At 36.4% G+C, this 27220-nt stretch overlaps 2 protein-coding genes across 5 annotated transcripts in view; one reads left to right on the forward strand and one right to left on the reverse strand.

Annotated features, from left to right (window-relative positions):
* The window catches only part of LOC136030372 (protein turtle-like), a 370614-nt gene that overhangs the window by 328969 nt on the left and 14425 nt on the right, over positions 1–27220 (reverse strand). The window lies entirely within an intron of this gene.
* LOC136030375 (uncharacterized) lies at positions 298–25364 on the forward strand. Its single transcript, XM_065709299.1, has 4 exons — positions 298–461; positions 9682–9823; positions 19458–19583; positions 25125–25364. The coding sequence occupies exons 1-4, from the start codon at positions 394–396 to the stop codon at positions 25224–25226; spliced, it is 438 nt and encodes a 145-aa protein (XP_065565371.1). The 5' UTR covers positions 298–393; the 3' UTR covers positions 25227–25364.

Below are 27220 nucleotides of genomic sequence, written 5' to 3' on the forward strand. Positions count from 1 at the left end.
ATAGGTACAGTCTTACTGTCACCCGAATTTAAACATACGTAACGCTTGAAAATAGTTTAGTAGGATTTTCCCATTGCAGCCAAAACAAATAAAGTTGAGATCTATGGGGTAAACAATAGATGTGTAAATCCAGATCTGAAAATTACCTTCCTTTGTGACGTAATTTACCAATTAAAACGTCAATCGGTTAGTCGTGAAAGAATTCCAAGTGTCTCTGAATGGTAATTATACGGTTGTTTATTGAACGACAGGTGAATATTGCTGCGGGTACTACACCGAGGAAGTTGCATGACGATGATAGTTTTCATTGCCAACTTACTGACCCATGACTTTCTCTCCTCCATTCAAACCATGAGGAACAAGCTATTTGATTAGTCTAGCTTACGTACTAAGATGTTGTACCTGCTTTTTGCTATAGGATTTGTAACTGTTACCTGTGCTTCTAATAATACTGAGAGCGAGTAAGTGAGCATTCAAGACGTGTTAAATCAAAAGCTACTATATCATGTTTTCAGTAAAAAACCATACATTTAGATTTTATCATTCTAGACCTAATGCACGATTACCAAAGCCACGATTGTACATATCTAGACTAAAAAATTTTCTTCCAGGGGAGGGAGTGCAATCCAGGTGAGGGAAGGTAGAATTCACCATCATATTTTAGGACTTAGCTCTATGCTTTCTTGCAAGAACTTTTATGGTGGAAGGGGGGGGTCCCATCCTTTCTTACTTCTCTCTATGCCAATGATCATTTATCTTTTAAAAAAAAAATCCAACCATAAAAATTGAAAACATTAAAATAATATAGTGTTGCTATCTTTGAAAATGCGCAGTTGAATTGATGAATAGAGGTTTTGTTGGAAAATCTATCTCCATCCTTTCTCCCTGTAAAGGACGCCTTATGAGTAAAATTTGTGTTATAGATGTCGAAATTTCAGAAATAGAATGAATGAGGCCTGGAAAAAAGCATTTGTACCATTATAATTTTGTTAAATCCCGGTTTTCAAGGTTTTGAAGATTCTAGAAAGGTGTCGGAAATTTGAAAGCAAATTACATTATGACTTCAAATTTTATTTAAATAATTGGAATTGTCTGTTCAAAGTCTAGAGTAAAAAAGTCACTCAAACCAAAAACAAGGAAGATGTTTTTGTTGCTACACTGGAGACAGGTCTGTTCCCCCCGCCCCCCAATTCACTAGGTTTTAGAAATAAAGAAGTAGTAGGGAAAGTAGTTAGATGTCACAGCCCTAGGAAGTATGACTTGGCCTATAGATTCTTCCCTGAAAGGCTCATCTACCTACCTCAAATAATTTCCAAGATAGCAAAAAATTCATTATTTAGAATTTCACCTTTAGCTGGAAGGCAAAAAGAAAAACAAACACAGAAAATGGAAATGCTCCGGACCTTTTTTTATGGTCCTTACTGGGTTCTTCTCTAGCTCTTTTGACTAGCCTCTTTATTTCTAGCTCTTTTTACACAGCCTCTTTATTTCTACCAGAAAGAATTTTTTTTCAGAAAAGATTTCTGTACTGTATCTTTCTTGTCAGTATCTTCCTCTCTTTCAATGCTTTTCACTCCTGTCTGAGGTTCCATTCATGTCCCCTATTACTACTGCTAACAATTCACCCCAGTACTAAACCATCCCAGACAAACATAACCTGGTATGCTCCCATCTCACTTCTTTTCCCACCTATGAAGATTCCACTTCCATTAAATTAATTCAAAAAACTCTCCGAAAAAGAAGTTTTTCAAAGAAAAGTAAAGAGCTAATAATTGAATAATTGAATAATATTTTATTAAATAATATTTGATAAATCAAATATTGAATAATATTTGAATAATTCAAACTCAAAACGACCAGAAATTACTATTAAAGAATAAATGAAACCAAAAACAAACAAAAATTAAATAAACAAACATAGGAAACAAAGATACTACCGGTACTAATACACATGAATAAATAAATCTTAAAACAAGTAAAATCTAAGTTGAGTTTTCAAATGAACTTAAAACGAACACAAATTACTACAAATAAAAGTTTGGTAACTACCCCCCCCCCTCCTGCCATAACTGTTAAAGTTTAAAGCCTGCTGCATCATTGCGTTTTATTGAAAATTATATATGTTTTGAACAGTCGTTGGAAAGAAAAACTAAAATTAAATTGAATATTTGATACATAATGATACTAATTCCTGAAAGCTCGGCAGTTCAAGATTTTATTTCACTGTAATTTTTATTTTTATTTTAGTAAATATTTTTATTCCATTTTTCTGTTTTTTATTTAATTTTTATTAAATACTTGTAATACAAATCGTTTTCAGTAAAGCGCAAATGAGGCGGAAGGTTTTAGACTTTTACAGTTGGGGAAAGGGGCAGTTACCAAACCCTTATTTCTAGTGACTTTCGTCCGTCTTAAGTTTCATTTGAATATTTAATTTACGTTTTATTCGTTTTAACATTTGTTTATTCATTCATATTAGTAACTGTTGTCTGATTGTTTCCTATAACTGTTTTTTATTTTCATGTTGGGTTACTTTCTTTAATAGTAATTTCTGGTCATTTTGAGTTTGATTTATTGAAGTACTTGATTTCTGCTGATCTTAAAATTAATATGGCTTTTTACTTTTCTTTGAAAAACTTTTTCGGTAAGTTTTTGAGCTAATTTCTGTTTGTTTTTGATTGCCAAAGTAACAAGTTTTTCATCATTCACCATTCCACCATGAAAGCATCAAAATATCTAACGTAACCAGCCTATTATTTGCATCCACAATAGTAGTAGCAGTAGTAGTGGCCCTGTAAGTTTCAACTTAATACCCTTACCTGTTCCTAAAATATTGCAGATAGGTCTTTTGTATAACCTGAATACAGACAGTTTCTTTAGATTTAGCTCAAAATGCCCCTCAAAATTTCTCGAAATTTATCCTCGATACCCGTTGTCTTTTCGAGCATATCCAGGATTAATATTCCCCTCTTTCCCAATTATAAATTTTTGATTAAAAAAATGGACAAATTGCATTGTTTGCACTCCTTGCCCCGGCGGATATGGGAATATAGCATCCCAAGAGACATAATTATTAGACTTTGTGACTACTTCGAATAAAATGACCATTTAAGACCTGTTTCAGATTAGTTTTAACATTCACCATTCCGACATGAAAGCATCGAAATATCTAACGTAACCAGCCTATTATTTGCAGCCGCAATAGTAGTAACAGTAGTAGTGGCCCTGTAAGTTTCAACTTAATACCTTTACCTGTTCCTAAAATATTGCAGATAGGTCTTTTGTATAACTTGAATACAGACAGTAGGAGTATAGCATCCCCAGGGACATAGTTATTAGATTTTGTGACTACTTCAAATAAGATAGCCATTTAAGACCTGTATCAGGGTTAAGAAGAGCATCTAAAAGGGCAAGAGTGCCTTTGTTCCTTTTTCAACATATCTCTCAATATACCTTTAAAGTTTCAGCTACCCTAAGCCATCCTTAAATCTTGATGTTGTGTCCTTTGACAACCCTCCTGTATATAGTGGGCTTTGATTTTGTTTGACATCCCGCTTGACATTTTCTTAAAGTTTTTCCTTAATATTCTTAGCCTTTTGGAAACTCAGGACCAACCATATCCCCTTTTCCTAATAACCAACCTTGTATATAAACAATGGGCAGCTTATATAATTTACCACACTTACCCCATGGGTTGTGGTGGGTTTTGTCAAATCTGAAGATTTTTGGTCAAATAATACCTCAAATTTATTTGATTTTTCGACTCTTTTGAACAGGCTATTACAGATAGTTGTTCCAAAATTTTGTCGAATATCTTAGAAGGCAGGGAAGATAAAGGACAAATGGGAGCGGAAATGGTTGCCCTTCAAAGACTTTTTAACATCCTCCTCAACATGCCCAGAAAATTTGAACTGAATACCCTCAGCTGTCTTGGTGATACTGCAGATACCCCTTTTTGATAAACAGGATGTACATAGTATCTTTTAGATTTATTTTAACATGCACCTCAATATTCTTAGAAGTTTCACTTTAATAACCTTAATCTTTTTGAAAATACCTAGAATTAAACATTTCCCCCTTCCTAATGATAAATCCTGCATGTAATAAAGGGCAAATTTCATAATTTAACATCATAGCCCTGGGGGCTGTGGGGGGCATTCCGTCCCCGGATGCATAGTTACTAGACCTTTTGATCGTTTTGAACAAAGTCGCTTTTTATAAATTTTGATCAGTGATGAGGGAAGGGAGCATTTAAAAGGGACAATAGGAACTGGCTGCCCTTCGATAGCTCTTCAACATCCCCATCAATGTCCCTTGAAATCTTCAACTTAATACCCTCAGCCGTTCCTTAGATATTTATTATACGTCCTTCTTTCAACAAGCTGGCACATAGAGTGTTTTAATGTGTTTGACATCCATCTCCGAGGCTGTGTGGGTTATGTCATCCCCATAACCATAGTTGAATGAGCTTTTGACTATTTTTGAACAAGATGTCTATTTCGTAGTTTTGTTCAAATATTTTTCGAGGGATGCAACTAAAAAGAGTATGGGAGCGGGCTGCTGGCCTTCATTCACGTTTCAAAATTCTTTTGAACATATCCTGAAAGTTTCAACCAAATACCCCCAATTTTCTTAAAATATTGTAGGTCCTCCTTTTTGAAAAACTGGATGGGCCCAGTATCTTTTGATTAAGTGTAACATACCCCTCAACATTCTCCAAAGTTTTACCTTAATTTTTCTTAGCTTTTTCGGATACACCCGAAAAGAAACAAATATTTTTTCTGTTCCTAATGAAAAGTCGTGCAAGTTGCATAATTTACAATCCTTGTCCTGGGGCTATGGGAAGGGAGGAACGGTATTCCTGGAAGTGTATGTGTTAGGCATTTTGACTAGTTTGAGCAAAATGATAATTCGTAAATTTTGATCAGTGTTAAGCAGAGGAATACATAAAAAGTAGAATGAAAATTTCATTCTATGAAAATTTCATGAACATTTCAACTTAATATCCTCTGCCGTTCTTTAGATACTGCTGATATTACCTCCCTTCACAACCAGCAAGCAAATAGTGCGTTTATTGTCGTATAGTTAATTGATCTTTGAGGCATAATTATTTGAGGCATAATTATTAAACATCTCCCCAACATACATTGAAAATTTCAACTTAATGCCCTCTGCCGTTCTTTAGATACTACTGATATTATCTCTTTTCACAACCAGCAAGCACATAATGTGTTTATTATCGTATAGTTAATTGACCTTTGAGGCATAATTATTTGACCTTTGAACTATTTTGAACAAAATATCTATCTCAAAATTTTTATGTGATGCATTTTGGGGAAAAGGGGATGTTGAGATAGGTTGTCCTCTTACCCCTTTTGACTCTTAAAAAGGGCACTAAAACTTTCGATTTCCAATTAAATTTGCCTCTTCCAAAGTTTATAAGACCCCTCCTTCCACAAAAACCTAATACGTTGACAATGGACGGTTTGCGTAACTTACAACCCTCGCTCTAGGGGCTTGGGGAAGGGCTCATCTATGAAAACATAGCTATTTGACCTTTGGACTATTTTGAACAAAATGAATATCTCAAAATTTTCATTAGATACATTTGGTAAAAATGGGCGTGAGGGAAGGGGGTTGGCTGCCCTTTGATCACTTTGAACTCTTAAAATGACAAATAGAACTCTCGATTTAAAATCGAATAAGCTCCTTCCAAAGTTTATACGGCCACTTCTTCCACAGAAACCTTATATGTTAACAATGGACAACTTTCCTAACTCAGAGCCCTTGCACCGGGGGCTGTGAGGGGTTTTGTCAGCCCCAGAGGTATTGTCATTTTCCCTTTGGACTATTTTGGACAAAATGGCTGTCTAGAAACTGATCGGATGAATTTGGGAAAAAAGAAGAACTTCAGATTTCTATTCAAATGAGCCCCCTTCGAAGTGTATACGACCATCCTTTCCATGTGAAGTGCCTCTGGAAAAAATAATAATAAATAATAAAACACTGAAGCCTCATGGCTCTTTCAAACAGTTCGTGGTAACAATCTGTAAGTAAGGAGCGACCCACCTCAATAGTAACTGAAACTTTAAAAAACGAAAGTTTGATACCAATAGATATATAAAAAAAATTGGCTTATTTTGCTTATTTGAAATATATAAGTTTCACTTAGTTTAGCGTTACCAATTAAAGGCTGCAACCCTAAGAAAATTTGACTGATTTCTAAAAAAAAAAAAGAGTGAAACGCTCTCTAAGTTATTTGTTGTTTTTTTTCCCAGGGGTGATCATATCGACCTAGTGTTCGCAGAATATCGTGAGAGAACTAGTCCGAACAAAGATTAAAATTTCTAGGGCCCTTTGTAAGTGACCAAAAAGATTAAAGGGCAACCTGGCCTCCTCCTCCGCCCCTTTTTTCCCAAAGTTGTACGATCAAAATTTTGAGATAGTCATTTTTCTCATCATAGGTGAAAAACCCAATACCTATGCCTTTGGATATAGAATTAACTCCCCCTCCCCCACCCAAAACCCCAGGGTAAAGGTTTTTAAGTCATAAAATTTGCCCATTTTTTACACATAGTACTTGTTATTGTGTAGTATGTACACATTTTCGGGTGAGGGGGCGAATATTTTACTAGGGATTTCTCCACGGAAAATTTTCTATGGGGAGGGAAGTTTCCGGGGGGTGAACTTGTCAGGAGAACACGGGAAGAATTTGCCAGAGTTCCTATACAAAATTCATTTTAAATGTCTTGCTTTCTCTTTCATGTCTCAATTTTACGTGTGGAGTTGTTAAGGGTAATTGTCCGCGGTAAATTTTCACACGGATTGAATTATCTGGAGGATATTTCCGTGGGGAGGGAGAAAATGTGGTGGGGAACTAGTGACAAGTCTATCTTTTTTTACATTTAAATTTACTATTGTGTCTATTATTGAATAAATCGATTTACGTACTTAATTTATTGTAAAAGCTAAGGATCATATATTGCTATGAAATATAAACTATGATCCATGCGCTTTCTTTACCTTTTGATGGGCACTCATACTATCAAATGGGTAACCGTTTTGTCACAAAACTGTTTTTATTTTTAGTTTGTCTGGTCTTTCGACCAAACTGGGGACAAAAGCCTGGTCTGAATCTCTTATGCTGGTACACATTTAATAGCATGAGTGCCCATCAAAAGATATCAGTCATCGTTTTAAAAAATTTTAATATACAAAAAAAAAGATAGATTCGTCATCAGTTTCCCACCACAAGCCTCTATAGCTGGGAATGCAAGGGGGAGCGCTACTTTAAGAAAAGAAAGTGATGACCTACCGCATATAATTCATTACCCCCAAAAACCAATCCAGAACAAATTGCCGTACACGATAAACAATGTCAGTAAACAATTTAAGATTTATCCAGAGATGTCTACTGCACTGTGGTTTTGAAAAAAAAGAAACAGCCAAAAAAAAATTACTCAGAAAAAAAATACTGCGTGTTTTCTGAAGGTAAGAATCAAGCGACACTTTTTAGCTGACTAAAGAAGGTATTCCACGCAGCATGAGATGCAGTTGGGGTTCGAAATCTGATCTGATTGATCGAGAGAATGGAATTCAAATTTTACATAGGATTGCCATAACTATAAGCTCTCGAATACGGTCTAATTCTGAAAGCCACAGAAACATCATAATACAGTTAAAGAAAAAGTGGAAGACACGCGAGAAGGAATACAAAAACACTGCATATTAATAAAACTCGTTATATCTTAAAGCTAAAATTCCTTTTTTGTCATATACCTTACAATTACACGGAAGGAAAGATTTCTAAATAAAACACATAATTAGCATTAAAATACATTTTAGTATGTCCCCTTTTCTGGAGACCTTGTCTGGAGATAGAGGAAACAAATCTCTGAGGGAGAAAAAGAAATAAAGAAAAACGAAGATTGCCTCCGACACCACCAATAACACCTGAAGAATTATATACACCATTCTTTGCCTTTGTAAGCATGCTATCTTCACAGTCTTCATAAAAATATATGTATGAGTGCAAATCAGAATTTGTTTTCTGCAAAAAAAAAACAGTTTCTTGATGGGTTTTTTTAAGGGATCATCAATAATCAAAAAATAACTTTTTAAAGCATTTCTTGTATTCTGAGAATTAACAGTAAACTCAACAATAAATCACTGAACCAATCAGACGTGTTAAAATCCAAAAGGAACTACCCTGCACCAAATTTTCTTGATAGTTTTTTTTTCTAAATTTAAAAGAGATCATCAAAATTCTTAAAATAAATAATTTCTTAAAATAAACTACCCTTCACGATTCTTAAAATACTTTATTCTTATGATTCTAATAAAATATCTTATAAAATACTCATAAAAAAACCCCTGCCTCAAATTCCCGAAGGACTGCAGCTGGCAACACACTGACAAAGAGGCACCTCGCTGAGGTCCTTACCAAATGACTTTGTATAATTCTAACTGATTTAAAAATGTCTAGAAGGGTGGATTGCCAAATAACCGAACAGTAAAGAATATCGGGCTGAATAAGAGAAAAATACAGATGGCAGAGATTTAGAAAATAGAATGGAAGGTACAAGAAACATAGTAAGCTTTGACATCTATACAGGGGATGATAAGACCTAAGACTTAATTAATGAACGAAACAGACTTTCAAGCCAAAGGCCCAAGAAAATGTACTTTAGTTTCCAATTCGATTTTCTATCACTCTAATTAGACTAATACGATACATAAGGAGGGATTCTTAATGTGAATAAAACCTACAGACGAGAAATATCCGTCAATGCGTTTACTAGACAAGTCGTATGGACAAGAACATATTGTTTGTTTTCTTTAATCATAAGCACAAGAAAGGGGTATTAATTTAAATTAAGAACAGATCAAGTCCTAAAATGAAACTCATATCCAGTTGTGTAAACTGGATATGATAAAGAAAAAGTAAAATCTACAGACGTGATCATTCTAGATATAGAGTCAAATTACCCGCAAGTATTCCCTTTCTTACCATGATTAACAATTTGGAGTGTAAAATTTGGTGGTTTATCGATTAGAAAAGCTTTTCGCGAGTCTGAAAATACAGCGATAGGAACCAAACAAGAATTAAGAGCCGATCGAAGAAAATTCAAAGCAATGTCAAAGTCCTACTTCATATAATGCTTATCTTGGAATCTGAGCTTAAATTCATAAAAAAAAAACTCTAAAAAAGGCAAGTAGACTGGTGAGCATAGCCTTGTCACATATTATTTCAAATAGAAACAGTTATGATATAGCTTGGCTAATAATTAGCGATGTCATCCTGAAGTTCTGCTTTGAAGTTCGTGATTGCTTATTTTAGTAAAATGGGACAAGTTCCATTCTTAAAAGACACATAAATCTTGTCAAAGGAGGGATAATTGAAAGAAGAATGGATGTGACAACCTTGGTTATACAACAAAACCCTGAAGATGTTCAGTATTTTAACACATTAATAAATCTGGACATTCAAACATCAGAGACTGGTTTTAGCCTTATTGACTTCAAACCTGTTTGACCAGGATAGGATTTGACGTCGAGATTAGAAGGAGAAGATTGTACTGAAAATATAGGAAGTATGTGCATCTTGAGTTTCAAGTTCACCTGCTGATGACGATTATTATTTTTATATTTTATTTCTATTAATTCCATATTTTTATTTAGGAACAGTTGGCGATGTGGAATCTTCTTCGCTGGCGCTCGTGGGGCAAAACCAAGAGCCAAAATTTTTCTGTTGCCAAAAAAATTCCCTGTTGATTGCAGAGACCCAAAACCTGAGATCTATTCAAGAACCTGTTATGAAATAGTAAGTACATAATATCCTAGAAATGGTTTTAATTCACGTCTATTTGTTGATTTCTTCTTTTTTCGCATCTAGAAATTTATTAGCCATTTTTGTCCTGTAAATATATCTATAGTTCTGCGTAGTATAAACTGCATGATACAGCTGTGTAGCTGTGAATATATTTTGGATACGTTTTCAGAGTACATACGTGCACACAGATGAAAAAAACTTTCTTGTGTTGTTGCGGTGGGGGGGGGCTGAGGGGTAGTCTATATAAAGAGAAGATCTAATTTTTAAAATCCTCCGAAGTTACAAACTATATATGTTTAAATGCACGGGTAACGTACGTTGTCAAGTAGCTGTTCCTTCTTTTATTTATTTTTTTGAACTATTTGTTTCTAAATTTGGCAATGGAAAATACCTCTGACAAAACTCTTAAGCCTGATTTATTATGGATTTTCAGAAGAAAAAGAAAACAGCAAATTGATTGGCAATGAAGAGAAAAAAATATATTTTATTGGAACTTATGAAAGGCATGCTTTCTTGGATGTCCATTTTCTCATTTGCAGTTCACTTCAAACAGTTCATGATGCCGAACTGTAAGTAAGGAGCGACTCGGCTTGATAGTAACCGAAAATCTTAAAAATGGAATTTGATACCAATGGATCTATGAAAAGAATTGGCTTATTATGCTGATTTCAAATATATAAGTGTTCTTAAGTTTAGTCTTACCCATTAACGGCTACGAGCCTCAAATAAACTGCCTGATTTTCGGAAAGGGGGGAATTACCCCCTAATAGTCATAGAATCCTAATAGAATCACAATATAAGATTCAGCTTATCAGAAAACCCTACTGTAGAAGTTTCAAGCTTTTATCCGCAAAAATATGGAATTTGTATTTTTTGCCAGAAGAAATATCACGGATGCATGTTTTTTCCAGGATTGATCTTATCGACCCAGTGGTCGTAGAATATCGTGAGAGGGTTCATTCAAATGTAAACTAAAAGTTCTATTGCCCTTTTTAAGTGACCAAATATTGGAGGCAACTAGGCCCCCTCTCCCGCCTCTTTTTGCCAAAATCGTTCGATCAAAATTTTGAGATAACAATTTTGTTCATCATAGTTGAAAGGCCCAAAAACTATGCCTTTGGATATAACAAGACCCCGACAACCCCAGGGGAAAGGAGTTTAAGTCATAAAGTTTGCCCATTGTTTACGCCTACTATTTGTTATTGGGAATCATGGTTACTTTTCAGGGTGGACGGGGGACAAACATTCTACTGGTGGGTTTTCCACGGGGGAATTTTCCATTGGGAGGAAAGTTTCCAGGGATGAAGTTTTCAGGGGAAATTATACACTGGAGGAATTAGCAAAAATTCTTATGAAAAATTCTGTTTATATGTCTTCCTTTCTCTTTTCCGTTTCAATTTTACGCGTGGAGTTGTTAAGGATAATTTTCTTGTGTAAATTTTCACCGGGATTGAATTATGTAAAGGGCATTTCCATGGGGAAGGTATTTCTTCGTGAGGGCGGGCCATATTTCCTGGGATTATTTTAAGAAACAATCAGAAGCTAAATAAAAAACAAGTTTTTCAACTGAAAATAAGGGGCAACATTAAAAATTAAAACGAACAGAAACTATTACGTATATGAAGGGGGTTGCCTCCTCCTCAACACCTGACCCTTTCCGCTAAAGTTTGAATTTTGTCCCAATTCTTTAAGAACGACTCCTGAAACACAAGGGACATTTAATTAGAAGAATAAGAAAAAAAATTTCAACTACGAAAAACGTTAGCTTAAAGAGTGAGCTGTTGAGGAGGAGGCAATCCGCTTCATATACGTAATAATTCCTGTTTGTTTTAAGTTTTAATGTTGCTCTTTACTTTTAGTTGAACTTTTTTTTATTTATTTAATTATGGTAAAGATCCAACTGGAATTTAGATGTACTTTGCAAGTCAGAGGACACGCTCCTGATATGTAGATTATTTAGGTACTTTTCTAGATATTAAAATTAAAAAAATTATTGATTTGAAATATGAAAATATAATTTCTAATTTTCCTTTCTTTTCAAAGGTGACAGTAAACTGCTTTCGAGTTTTTGATTCTTTTTGTTCTGCTGTCTTTTCTTTTTTTTCAATCAGCTTTGTCGACGCAGCCCATAAACTTGTTGTACTCTAGGACCATGTTTGGGCATGTAACTTGGGTGACAGATCCATATTTCTTCCTAACGATGTGTTTCACTTCCCCTCCTTTATGAATCGTTTAAAGAAGTTTTATACTTCGTTTGTCCTTCCAGCATACACAGTGGATTCCATCTGGCCTCACAGCGTAGTCCGAATCACCTCAACTCAGCTTTTTTCGGCTTGGAGTTTGGGTAGACCTGTACGGTTTGCACGAACTGCGCCACAGTAGTAGAGCTTGCAGTTCTTCATTTGTTCCATGAGTTTTACTGAACTAGAGAAATTTTCAAAATAAATATGATAATTTTTGCCTTTCAATCCCGTCGTAAAATCTATAACTACTCATTCTCCAAGTCCAAACTCCTTAGTGTCGGCTAACTTCTCAGTGTTGCCCTGAAAATCAAAAACAGAATCGTGCATGTCTGCTCTGATCCAGATCTTGTAGCCTCGTTTTATGGGCTTTATAGGCATATACTGTTAGAAAGCAATGCGTCCTTTAGATTTGACCATACTTTTGTCGATGACCTGCCCTTTGGTAGGCTTGTAAGTCCTTAGAAAGCTTGAGCGTAGTTTGTCAATCAGAGATATGAACTTGTAGAATTTTTCATAGTTATCACTTCCTTTCTGCGGTAAGATCAAATTGTCATTGAGATGAATAAGTACAAGAATCTAGCTGAAATGGCTTATATTCATCAGCCCGGAGATGTAATTATCTTTGAATTCCTCGTGAATCGACCGAAAATCTCGATAAGATGGTACCGTCTTGAAACCCATAAGAATGTTTATTGTTAAAAATAACTTTCATTTCATCTCGAGTAGTTGGGTTGAACGAAACGCCTTTCTTAGTAGCATATAAGCTCACTAGAAATATGGTCTGATCAGTCCGATCAAGATCAAACACCCCCGAGGAAAAAATCAACTGGATTATGTAAAGCATCTATTCCAATCGACTCCATGGACTCGATGAAGGACTTGACATCTTTGACTTCAAATTTCTTATTCTCTTTCTTCGCTATGACTCCAACTGGAAAGAGAATCTTCGTCTTTACTTGCTTCTGGCTCGTCGTTTGGTTACGTTACTTCGTCCACTTGATTATCGGATCTTCGTCACTTGATGATAGCTCTCCGGCCAGTAAGTTGCTCAGTGATTTGGCATTTGAAACTGGAAGGTCCGGCACTGGATCTGAGGGTATGTCATCAAATAACTTTGAGATACCCTGTGTCCACAAAGGACGGCACGCCATAACGATTTATCTGAAGAAGAGCAAATTTAATTTTAGATTTTAGATTCTAGCCCCTGTTTTGTTGAAATTGCTTGAGTTTCATTCTTGTCTTGTCGAACTGCTGAAGTGGTCTCAAGCTCAAACCACTCCAAGGAAAAACACGGAACAATCTATTTTATGATATGCTGGAAGGTGGTGATTGGGGATAACCAGCCTCTCTCGCAGTATAGTGATTCTGAACAATTATTACCGTTGAAAACAAGAAACTCGCACTTGTCAATATTTAGGTACAGGCCGATATCGCGGAAAGCAGAAGTAACTGACTTTACTGAACGGGCAAGACCAGACTCAGTTTGACTAATCAGAAGAAGGTCATCCGCATAAGCCAGATATGAGATATCAGATGGTCCTAGTAGGCACATAGTCGATATTTTTGATAATACATTTTCAATACAAGCATTAAAAATATACGGCGAAAGAACTTCCCCTTGTCTTACACCGCAACGAACAGGGATATGACCAAAATAAGAATTATCTAATGACTTAAGGCGAAGGTAAGAATGGGAGTACCAAAAACGAAGCACGTGAATTACTGACGGATTTACTCCTCTCTGGCATAATGCTGTCCATGCTTGAGTATGACAAATACTGTCAAATCCTTTAGACAAGTCTAGGGTTGCGAAATGAAGTACGCGACGAGTGCGATGGGCATCTTTTAATAAAGAAGTCAAAGCACGGTGAGCATGCTGACAGCCTAGCCCAGATCTAAAACCAAATTGATTAACATCATTTAGAACTAGCTTAGTGATATAAGGTAGTAGGAGGTGTTCAAAAAGCTTGCTAAGAGTACAAGCTACCGTTATGGGCCTATAAGAACTACAAGAAACTGGATCTTTTCCTTTTTTTAGAAGTGATGTAACGCTACCACATAAGAACGAGTCGGGCACACACGAGCTACTCAAACACATTTGAAAAAACAGTTGGAGATGAGATACCAGTTCAAAAGAGTTCGGAACAAGATTCAAAACACTAATCCCATCAGTATCCAAAGATTTTGATTTTAAACCCTTAATACCTTTAATAATAGCCCCCTTTTCAACTGGAATCACATGTCTCCGACATAAACGTGACGGCAAATTTTGAGAAAGCAAACATGAGAAACGCTTATGCACTGCATAATTAACTTTCGAAAATATTTTTGAACATTTTTGTTCGATCCAAGATGGACGAGATGTAATATCACTAGAACTTGCATCCGGAAACTTGGCAGAATTTATCACTTTTCGCCACTCACTATTACTTTTCGGAAAAGTTTCACCGGAGTAACGAACGGCACGAAGATGGCGTTTGTATTCGAGTTTCGTCTTTTGTTTTAGATCAAACACAGTACCCCGAGAAGGTCGACCACAGGCAGACCAGATTCTTAACCAGAATTTGGCCTTATTCTTGACTTTTTTCAGCAAAGGATCACACTTCCAAATTGGTTTTTGGGTATTTCGCCTGACACGGATCAGCGGGATGGCCACATCTTCAGCTTGCTTTATACATAAGATAATGTCACGATAATAGCGATTCAAATCAGCACGAGCATTGTCAATAATAGGGTACGCATTTGTGCAAAGAAGATGGAAAGGGACACGTACGGTGGACAGTAGAGCTCCAAGTGTAGCAAGGTAAAGAGCACTGTTCGCACTAGACCAATCACGTTTTTCAAACCACTTATGCGACATTGAGGGTTGGTTTGAGTATATGTCAGAAGTAACCATAATATCAAAATACAGAGGTAAATGATCATAATCTCTCTCATCTTCATCAACATGTACTGCTGAAGTTTGTAATGAATGATGGCAGATACAGTGGTCTAAGTTTGAGACAGAACCACTACAGTGGATATATGTAAAACTGAGGTCTTTCGTTAGGACCTTAAATACTGAGGGTAGGCAGTGAAAAATCGCTTCCTTTCGTGTCGAGGAAACGGTGATGTCACAATTTAAGTCATCTATAAGCACCCACTTGTATCCCAGACGCTCAATACCAGACATGAGAGTCTTTAATTTATTGCAGGCATTCGCATAGCTGGAGAAGGAAGAAACAGATCTTCTATCATGGGGCAAATAGGCGTTGATTATGATCAAGTCTGCAAGCCAGATTGCTAGATAGTGTTCAGAGGATTGGTAGCAGCTAGGAGACAAATAGCTAGGCAGAGATCGCTTAATTATACAGGCAAGACCGCCAGAAGGCCTGCCTCCGGTACGTCGGGCATTCGTGATGAAAACAGCATGTTGAGAACTTCGCCTTAGAAAGTTTACACTGCAACTTGGGAGCAGGTGTTCTTGTAAGAGAACAACATCATGATTAGCTAGTTTCACATCAAGGCTTAACACTTTATCCTTTGTCTCATTGATGTTGAAAGAGCAAACTGAGACTTTATACTCATTCATGATTGCAAGCAAGAAGGTCGTGGAACTTTGAAATTAGCAAGAGCCTTTAGTTTGGAACAACGAAAACTGTAAGCAACATGATCTCCACTACAATTTGCACACTTTGGGGTGTTACTGCAAGGTGAGTCACTGGAGTTCATATGGGGACCAGAGCACCGTAAGCATTTGTAGTTTTTATCGGGATATTTTGCAGCAAGGTGGTCAGGTGATTGACATTTCCTGCAGCAACTAGGAATTCGCCGATATTCATACACTCGGAATAGTTCATCGCCTATCTTCAGTCCAGATTTAAGGGCCGAAGAAAGAGAAATTTCGTCTTCGAACGTAATTTTCACACAATTTGAGCTCCCAATTCTCATAGCGTCTCAAACACCCCTGCAAGCTTTAAGAGGCGCAAGATCAAGATCTTGTGCAACGCCTTTCATGATACCAAAACACTTTTTCTCCACCATTTTTGCTTCACAATCACGAAAAACCGAGCGCGCAGATTTGCAAAAGTCAGCAGTGGCCATGCTATCGATCTTCACAATCAATTTATCACCAGAGGCTCGCACAGTATCAATGCACTCGTGACCAGAAATACAGTCAATTCTTTCCTTCCGTTTAGATGCATTATCGATATCAAGCGGGACATTCGTGATAATAACAGTGGCTTTGCTTATATCACTACCAGTAGCACTGCTCGGAAGGCTGGAGAAATTCTGATCATAAGCTGACATTTTCTCATTAACTTGCGAAAGAGTCTGTTGAATTCCATTAAGCTTAGAAGCTATCCTGGAGTAAGTAACTGCTGGAATACAGGGAACTTCGGCTGGGGAACGGATAACAAAGACAGACAAAGAAAGACAGTCACGAAGAAGTTCTAAAATGTCTTTCAAATGATTCAAAGTTGCGTTTGAACCCGTGCGCCTTGGATAGGGCTCGGTCAATTTCGGTAGCGAATCCCACAGGATTTTCTTCGATTTGGCAATATCACTTGACTCGAAGAATTCGACAGCAAATTTTAAGATCACTGTAGCTTCGACACCTTTTTCATTATTATACTACAGAAAGTTCAGAACCGGGGCATAAACAAAGCAGTCCGTGTCCGAATCAGAGACCATTTTCATGAAAATAGTCTGTTAATCCAATTCCGAGTCAAAAACATAACCATGGGCAAAACACGTCTTAACCGCACTAAAGCTGAATGGTAGTTGGCTAAATTTCAGAAGCTCAAAATGCCCATAAGCGAGGGAAGCGTAGGCTCCTGCTATCTATTCCCCGCAATTTAAGGGAGACACACTCCCGGCAGGTACAACGACGCTTTCTACAGAAAACCTCCCCTCTTCTGCTCGCTTATAAGTAAAAATTTCCAAAAATAATCAATGAGTCTATATGATTTGATAATTATGACCATAGGATTATCTCTCGCTTACTGAAATGCTGCGTAATAATATTACTCAAGGTCACGAACTTTAATCCTTTGCCAGGTATTGCGAAATCTAACTAGTTCGCAGGGATTAAACTTCACTGAAAAAGCTTACTGGTTTGAAATTTATGATATAAATTCGGGAGTTAATAGGGAGTTAAGGGGATTAATAGGGAGTTAAGAGCTAATGAATTTCACACATTCAAATTGAGCAAAAAGAATATATTCTATTAATGTATGATTGCTACCGGTTTTAAAATTTTGGTTTCAGGTGACAAAGGTTGCAATTGTTTGTTGTTTATTACCTTGATCTCTCCGACTTACAAAACCCAACTTTTCTCACTACCTTGCTCATATTTGGACACAAATCTCGGTAAAACGCTTCCTTACACTACACATGACAGAATAGCTTTATGCTCATATTATATTAGAATTTACTGTACCACACACTCTGTCTATACTATATTTTTTAAATGCCTTTTTTAATTTTTGGTTACTATGGGCTGTGCTTCGTTCTTAAACAGGCTGCAGCTATCTCTGCAACCGTGACGCAGATGTATTATTATACTGTACAGCAGCTTATAGATCTTAGAATTTCAGTGCTGAGTTTGGGATCATGGAAAAATTATGTATACCGAACACTATCCTCGAATAGTATATTCATTATCCATTAATTTAGAAATTCTATTATACCAGTTCTAAAAAATACACAATTTCTATTTCATACAGAATTCCTTCCTAATTGCAAATTGTGAAAGAAATTTATATAGTCAAATCAAACAAAAAGTAAACTCTATCCACATCCAATGTTCAATTAGGGCTTACTATACACATTTCTCCATTTAATTGCCAACAGAGTCCATGAATCTAAAAAAAAAAATCAGCCTTTACTCTAACGTTTAGGATGCTAAACTGAATAGAAGATGAAAACCAAAAATTTTAATTACTAAACTCGGAAGAATGAAAAAGCCTCTCCCGATTGGTCACTCGATTTTACCTAGGGACTGGCAGCTAAGAAAAAACAACAAAGTAAATTACTTTGTCCGTATCATGTTGTTAAAATTATTCTTAAAATGGAATATCAAGAGCAAAATTTGCAAGCCTGCAAATCTGCACCAGAACCTGATTTTGGGGTATACAAAATTTAATTGTCATGAAATTCATATGGTAACTGGTTCTGGAATAGGATGTATTAAACATTATTTATCATTAAACACTGTGTAAGGTTTTTGTTACGAAACGTGGAGTTACGAAACAGAGCCAATTCAGGTATTTTATCGCGGTTTTGTTGATTAACAACTTCCTCCTGTGGGATACTAGTGATAAACCAATATTTAATCACGACCAGCAACGGGAATGCAGCCAAAAATTGCTGGTGTAAATGACCAAAAATATAACTACTCTTTGTTGAAAATTTTTACCGTTGATTTAATGAACTGAATATCTTGAGTAAAGGATTATGAAAAATTAACTGGTTTTATTACGCTTTGTTTTTATGGCACTTGGTGTTTTACCAAGTGCCATATAGTGATCGCAATTTTGTTAGTCGGTCTGTCTCTCGGTCTGTCGGTCCCAGTTTTAATAGTTCGGGCACTTCCAGATAAGCTAGGAGGATGAAAGTTGGCAGGCGTATCATATATTGAACCAGATTAAACTAGAAACAGTTGCATCTTCGATTCGACCATCTGGGCGGGATGGAGGGACGGTTAGTTTGGAAAAACTAGAAAAAATGAGGTATTTTTAACTTACGAACGGGTGATCGGATCTCAATGAAATTTGATATTTAGAAGGATCTCGTGTTATTCACATATTTATCTGACTCGAAGGCTTACTCTACCGATGGTTCAAGACCCGTATTGTCAGACCCTTAGTTCTTTTCCTCGTTATTTTTCTTTCCACAAATATTTAAATCGAAGATAAAAAAAGTAAAAAGATGGAGTGAAAAATAAATATACTCCTGCTTTCCAAGTTTGAAGAATTTTCCAACCGAAATCCGCATTAGTGGATTTCGCTAATGCTTAATCTTAAGATACGTCATTTTTGCTTCAAATATATTTTGAAGTTAAGCACACACAAAAAAACTATCATCAAGAACAATTTCAGTAAGATTCTTTCTGCTTTCCTGCAAAATTCTTGCTAAATAGCCAGATGTGCCTTCTTGTATTTAATACCATGATATTCTACCATATTTCTGCATAGAGCTCAAGCTGAATAGTTCCAAAGTTTTTGCCAAGCTAAACTTCTTACAAAATTTTCTGCCTCGCATACTTCTATCTGTTTTTACCATTGCCCATTCCCCGAAAGATCCTTGGACAATCCCGTCCAAAAGGGTCATATATGCATGCATGCTACTCATCTAGTTTGATCATCTGTTTGTTTTTGTTAAATTTGTTTTTTCTTCAGATGGAGAGAAGCTTGGACGAGTGGAATTTAAACAGCCCAAGCAGAATTAGACCCGAAAGCGGGAAAACAGTTGGCGATGATCTCTGTGGTCCTATTCCCAAAGATGTCAGGCCTCCTGGGCTTCAGGTACCTGTTTTTGTCTTATCTATTATAATTATTATCATATCTATCGCTGTTACCAACTGCCTATATTGTTATGAGCTATCATTTCAAATGTAACTTAAAAACTATCTAGCTCAATAAGATTCCGTTTCCAAAAGGATTCTCTAAACCCATAAAACCCATTTATACAAAGGTACTTACGTGTGATACCGACCACACTGTTTTTCTCGATCTGTTTAAAAAACAGTTTCTGTCTGCACTCGAGGATAATCAGCTTAGCCTCAGTGAGATAAACTACTATGCAGATATATTCTCATTAAATATTTAATAGATATAGTTGGTTAGGTATTTAATATAACGCATTCAGGGTGGCCTGCTTTCCATAATTCTTTGTTGTAATTTCTATAATTTTATTACTAAAGTCTTATATAAGTCTTCTTGAGTATGGTTAGTATAACACGTAAGCCCCCATTCAAATATAGCATTGGATTTGAGCTAAACCTAAAGTTGTATTCTAATAACTTATCTTGTTAACATTTTCATAAAGAGCAATGAAGGTTTAAAATCGTAAGTGTTAAATGTTGGCCGCTAGTAGCCATTAGTTTGTACGCACTATACATATGTTGAGACAAATACACTATCACACAGAAGTATTCCCTCTGAAACTGGCAGGTTATATGACTATTTTTGGCTATCTCATGATTTTTGCTCAATAGTATCTCGGGCTTATTGAAGCCAATTTCAAATATAACACAAAGAAAGTCATTAAGCTGAATCTAATACATTTTTTTGCTATAAAACACCGAGTATTCATACAAATAACCAGTTCCATATTTCCTTCGGCCAGCCTGATGGTTGGAAGTGATTACAAAAAGGTGACCAGAAGATATGAATTTTCACGCATGAATTTTTATGGCACTTGGTAGATACCAAGTGGCATATAGCGATCGCAAATTCGGTCGGTCGGTCTGTCGATGTGTCGGTCCCGGTTTTGGTAGTTTAGGCACTTCCATACAAGATAGGACGATGAAATTAGGCAGGCATATCAGGGACTAAACCAGATTAAATTAAAAATAGTCATTTCCACGATTCGACCATCTGGGGGGGGACGACGGTAAATTCGGAAAAATTAGACAAAATGAGGCATTTTTAACTTACAAGTGGGTGATCAGATCTTAATGAAATTTAATATTTAGAAGGATATGGCGTCTCAAGAGCTCTCGTTTTAAATCCCTACCGGATCCGGTGACATTGGGAGAGTTGGAGGGGGAGCCTAAAATCTTGAAAAATGCCTAGAGTGGAGGGGTCGGGATGAAACTTGGTGGTGAAAATAAACACAAGCGCTAGATACGTAATTGACATGACTGAACGGATTCGCTCTCTTTGGAGGAGTTGGGGGGAGGGTTAATTCTGAAAAATCAGAAAAAATGAGGTATTTTTAACTTACAAAGGAGTGATCGGATCTTAATGAAATTGCATATTTAGAAGGATCTCGTAACTCAAATCTTTTATTTTAAATCCCAACCGGATCCGGTGTCATTAGGGGGAGTTAGGGGGGTACCGGAAATCTTGGAAAACGCTTAGAGTGGAGAAATCAGGATGAAACTTGGTGGTAAGAAGAAACAGAAGTCCTAGATACGTAATTGACATAACGGGACTGAATCTGCTTTCTTTGAGGGAGTTGGAGGGGGTGTTAATTCGGAAAAATTAGAAAAACTGAGGTATTCTTAACTTACGAACGAGTGATCGAATCTTAATGAAACCTGATATATTGAAGGATATTGTGTCTCAGAGCTCTTATTTTAAATCCCGGCCGGATCCGGTGACATTGGGGAAAGTTGGAGGGGGAACCTGAAATCTTCAAAAACGCTTAGAGTGGAGGGTCAGGATGAAACTTGGTGGGAAAAACAAGACAAGTCCTAGATACGTGAGTGACATAACCGGAACAGATTTGCTCTCTCTAGAGAAGTTGGGGAGGGTTAATTCTGAAAAATTCGAAAAAAGAGTATTTTTAACTTACGAAGTTAAATATTAATTTCGTATTTAGAAAGGCCTCGTAACTCAGATCTCTTATTTTAAATCTTGACCGGACCCAGTGTCATTGGGGGGAATTAGGGGGGACTGGAAATCTTGGAAAACGCTTAAAGCGTAGAGATCAGGATGAAACTAGGTGGGAAGAATAACCAGAAGTCCTAGATACCTGATTGATATAACCGGACTGAGTCCGCTCTCTTTGGGAGAGTTGGAGGTGGTGTTAAATTGGAAAAAATAGAAAAATGGAGGTATTTTTAACTTACGAACGGGTGATCAAATCTTAATGAAATTTGAGTTTTAGGAGGATATCGTGTCTCAGAGCTTTTATTTCAGATCCCAACCGGATTCGGTGACATAGGCGGGAGTTGGATGGGGAACCTTAAATCTGGGAAAACGCTTAGAGTGGAGGGATCGGGATGATATTCTGGTGGGAAAAATAAGCACAAGTCCTAGATACGTGATTGACATAACTAGAATGGATTCGTTCTCTTTGGGGGAGTTTGGGGGAGGATTAATTCTGAAAAATTAGAAAAAATGAGGTATTTTTAACTTACGAAGGAGTGATCAGATCTTAATGAAATTTCATATTTAGAAGGACCTCGTAACTCAGATCTCTCATTTTAAATCCCGACAGGATCCAGTGCCATTGGGGCAGTTAGGGGGACCGGAAATCTTGGAAAATGCTTAAAGTGGAGAGATCAGGATGAAACTTGGTGGGAAGAATATACCCAAGTCCTAGTCCTCCTCAACGCCCCGCTCTTTACGCTAAAGTTTTTTACTGTTTTAAAATGTAGAGCTAAGAGAAAGAGTCAAACTTTAGCGTAAAAAGCGGGGCGTTGAGGAAGAAAAGCCCCTTTCATATACGGAGTAATTTCTGTTCGTTTTAACTTTTAATGTTGCTCCTTACTTTCATTTAAAAAAAATTGTTTTCTTTTAATATTTCCCAAGAGCATGCTAGAGACTAAACGTGCATAAATACAAACACACTATGTGCACCTGATTTTCAAAATAATTTGGAATATTTCAGGAACGGCTTCAGGGATAGAGTTAAAACTTACAGGGAGTATTTTGGTGAGGAAGGGGATGCCCAGGTTGAATTTATTTTGACTTGGGGGAAACACAGAAGCAAATCGAAAAGCACTATTTGCATCCAGTTCATCGAAATATCATTACTATAACATCTTGGAAATGTTAAGGGAAAAGAGTTGAAAATTTTAGACGTAGTTAGATAAAGGAAATGGGAGCAGGGGGCGAGGCAAATACAAATATTAGTGGCGGGTTGAGGTAGAAGATGTAAACAATTGTATCTCCAATCCTGAAAAAAGTTAGGGTTCAGGTTTCTTTATGCAGAAAAAAAAAAGTAAACTTTCACAAAATACAAACGCTGCACTTATGAAAAAACTTCCATTTTTACAAGTGTGTAGCATAAGATACTACCCGCATTCACCAACACTAATAAAATAATAACTAGAAAAAGAAGAAAAGAAGGAACAAAAGAGCCTAAGAATAAACCAGACTCTTTCATCGACATCATTTCCTTAACATAACCTTACCACAAATCCCCTACAAATCTACTCCCATTCCTTCCTGCCATCCTACCATCCTTCCTAGAATCCACCCCATTTCCCTACCACTGTTTCTCTTTACTACCCTCAATCATATCAAACCATCCAAATCCACATTAAAAATAACCCTCTTCCCACTCTCTACCAACAAAAATAAAGTTGCTCATCATTTAATAAATACCCTTATATTTTCTCTTAAAAAAAAAAAAAAAAAAAAAAAAAGATGTTCAGCTGACCTGATGCTTATCGGTAACGAATTCCACACATATTTTCCAAGAAATTGCAACCTAAATCTAGACCGTGTGTTCAGATTTAGGTCTGGGCACACGGTCCAGACGTAAAATATATAAGACGTAAAAAATATATGATATACGTTAAAAATATATAAGAAAAAACAGCAAATTGCGACTCAACTATTTGTACACTGGAAAACAAAAACAGCAGCTTCATAATGGTATAGTTCACCAACGTTAAGCAAACCCAAAAGCGTAAACAAGCAGATGTATCCTTCACTTCTTTAACATATTTACCCATTATCCTTTGCGTTGGAACACTTTGCATCGAACATACCAGTCTGATCAGTCTTATGCTTCTCTTCAGCCCGATTCGAAAGACATATACGCAGCTGCCCAATTCCGAAAAGATTGACGAAGTCTTGTGTGGATGCCACGGATGCCTTTGGCAGCACAGGCAGAACTAAGGTCTAACGTCTATCATCATTATTGCTATGTTTTGCAGGATTTACACTCTTCTGAAAGTGCCGCAAAAACTGCTGCTCTAGATGAGACAGCCATAGAAGATATATCGATGAATAATCGAATGATATATCAATAGTAGAATTCGCTTTGGCAAAAAATGCTTCATTACTCATAGCATTGCAAATCCTGTAACAATTTTGAAAGAAATAACATTGCTAGGATGCCTCCATGACATGTTAGAATTACTAATACAATAAGTATCGCAGACAATTTAATTTGGTGTAGGGCTTCTCAGACAACATAACAAGACCACTTGTATCCACATGCGTTCCTACTCTGCAGAAGGTCACGAGGAAGGTCTTATCTGCGTTGATACACGGTAAATTAAGATTCAGAAAACTTCTAGCCTTCTTAAAGTTTCCTTGGCCTTTTCCACATGCTCATCAATAGACTTCAGACGTTTCATTAATGCTGTGTCATTAGCAAAAGCAGTATAAAGGTCTTGAAGATGAGATTTCATAGAGTTGAAAAATACTAGATAAAGCAAAAGATCAGCACCAAAGGAATTTTATTTCAAAGGGCTAGCAATTTTACTCGCTTCATTACTGGTAGACGACTCAAACACAACTTAGAAACAATAGGGGAATTTTCTCAAGACCGTGAAATTTAATTCAGTGAATATTTCAGCCCTATGTCCAAGGGCTGTCTTCAGCACAACACCAGATATATATATATATATATATATATATATATATATATATATATATATATATATATATATATATATATATATATATATATATATATAAACTTACATTAAAATGCGAAAATTAAAACTAAAAATGTTTTAAAAAAAAAAACATTTTAAAACTGGCCTAGCATCCTTACTTCAACGAACTTCAAACAGAACTATATACGACCAGGAAATATCCATTAGAATGGAGAAAGGCAATGTGGTCTTCGTCGCTAGGTACATGACTCAGTAGTAATTTCTAAAGGTTCACCTCTTTCATTACAAATAATATTGCTCAAAATAACATTTTGGAGTTACCAGTTCCTAGGATACATATAATCTATGCATGGTTAAGTTTTCTTGACTAAACAGTATGGACAGATCTACAAACTATGCAAACTGTAATTCAATCAGTGAACATATTTGTTCCATACATAGTCAGCTTTCACTCGACAAAGTTCCATCAAATTTATGCTAGTAAACTATTCAGTGTATTCTTACAATCTCTATTTACTAACAGATACTTTTTTTTCAGATTGGTTTTTACATGGCATATTGCAATAGCGACTGGATTGACACAGGTCTCAGAAGAGCCAAAAATCTTTGTTGCAAGGACCAAAAAGCACTTTCTTGCTGAAAGATTTTTCTGACATATATATTTTTTTTTACTTTACACTTTGCTTATATAAAAAAGAAAGACTAAATAAAAAAAGCGTAGAATACATTCCAGCGTGATATAATCAAAGTAGTTTGAACCAATAAACTTTTCCATAAATTTTTGGCTTGCTTTTTCTTCAGCACCCTTCTGATATCTCTAGAAATTCCCGACGAAAGGAATACAACCCAAGTTCTTATCCGATGGATTCCTAGTGATTTTATGAAAGCTAAAAGTATGTTCATTTTTCTGCATAAAATTTTGTAGCTAAGAAGCTTGGTGGTGAGGGGGTGTGAGCCTTTTTCGTGCTTCCAATCAATACGTTGAGAATACCCAAATGATTCAACTTCAAACAAGTTGCAACGTGTCTGATTATCTCATAAGAAATTGGCGAAGAGCGGACAAGGGTCAATACTGCATTTCATGCCTCTAGCATGAATGATAGTAAATTCTCTGTGATTCCAACTCAAAGAAGGTGTCACATGCGTATGCCTAACTATTCATAAGACTTTGGAGGTAGGGAGTCTAGAGAAGTTACGGTGTCTTGGCCCACTTTTGAGTTCCAGTCATAAGGATTCAAAATAATTCCACATATCATAAAGAGCAGAATTTCTACCTTTTCACTTGAAGTTTAGAATTAATGAAGTTGAGAGTGGAATCAGAAGGGCCACTGACTGCTTTTGGTCCTTAGTCAAACATACTAAAATCCTAGAGAGTCTATAGTTCATCTAAGGTGTGACATGTCTATTTTCTGAATAAGGCTAGTGGTAGAAGGGCAAAAACTGAAATTAACATTAGTAGACTTTTATCTTTGCTTACTACTCTTAAGGGTACCGAATTTTGTTAGAAATACCATAAATCACAAGGTCAGTCAAGATTGTTTCCTTTGTCTTCAGAAAAGATATGAGCTTAATTTTTGAGCTAATTTCAAGATAAAATTTTGGCAGAAAAAAAAGGAGATATGATAGAGAAACTATGGACCTATATGATGCCCTTATTTTACCTTCAAACCGAATCAAGGCTTAATTCGTTTTGCCTTAAGAAGGGACTAAGCTTGGCTCTGTACAAAGTTATTGTATCCGCTGTTCAGACGAGGTGCTATATGCACATGCCTTACTTTTTCACAAAATTTTGGAGGTAGAGTCTTGAGAGGCTATTAGATCACTTCAGTGTCCCAAGCATACAGATTGAAAGGATTTCAGGTCAAACAAAGAGCAAAATTGATACAACTCTACTTAGTAGAAATGGGAGGGTAATTAGAAGGGCAACTGTTCACCATTTGGTTCTTTAGTCATACACGTTAAAAATCTATGTGTCATCATGATGCAAGTAAGATTTGACAGACGTAATTTCTGAAAAAAGCTGATGGTAGGAGGTTTGGAGGCAGAGGAGCAACCTGACAGCTTTGTACCTAGAGTCATACAGATTATTATTGTTAGGATTGGGCACAGAAACTTATATGAAATTTCAGGCCATTGAGATCTATTCTCTCTTGAACCAAAAAACAAAACAATTAAGTCGTATCGTACGAATAGTCAGTTTGCTATTGGTGCCACTCAAGCACGGTATTTTGAGACAAAGTTTATCCTTTATCCTTTGTCTTTTAAAAGAGCCTTCCTTGATATTCTCAAGGGGCTTACCATTACTTCATCCTATTCCAAAAACCCCAAACGCCAGTTTCAGATTTTCATGAGCAGATAACATTGATCCATCAAACGATAGATTAGAGTTACTACTCCACGTCCACTTCCCGAGTGGCACTGGATCCTTAAAATCAGTGCTAATGAAAAAACACTCTTTTCCCACCTTAGATTCCTCCCCATGGACGTTCTTGTCCCACTATAAGCGCTGCATGACTTAACTCCCCGCGTTTAAATTCGGCAGCCAGAAGTGGCTTCAATCCACATAATCTTGGCAGCACATTCCACAGAATACCCTGACTTTTGGCTAGACACTAGGAAAGGCAACCGGTGGCT

The sequence above is a fragment of the Artemia franciscana genome, chromosome 8, assembly GCF_032884065.1.
Source record: "Artemia franciscana chromosome 8, ASM3288406v1, whole genome shotgun sequence".
NCBI classification, from domain to species: Eukaryota; Metazoa; Arthropoda; class Branchiopoda; order Anostraca; family Artemiidae; genus Artemia; species Artemia franciscana.

Coding starts and splice junctions, on each gene's coding strand:
- LOC136030375 (XM_065709299.1), top strand. CDS start 394: ATGTTGTACCTGCTTTTTGCTATAGGATTTGTAACTGTTACCTGTGCT. Junction 9,824..19,457: donor CAAGAACCTGTTATGAAATA/GTAAGTACATAA, acceptor TTTTTTCTTCAG/ATGGAGAGAAGCTTGGACGA. Junction 19,584..25,124: donor TCAGGCCTCCTGGGCTTCAG/GTACCTGTTTTT, acceptor CTTTTTTTTCAG/ATTGGTTTTTACATGGCATA.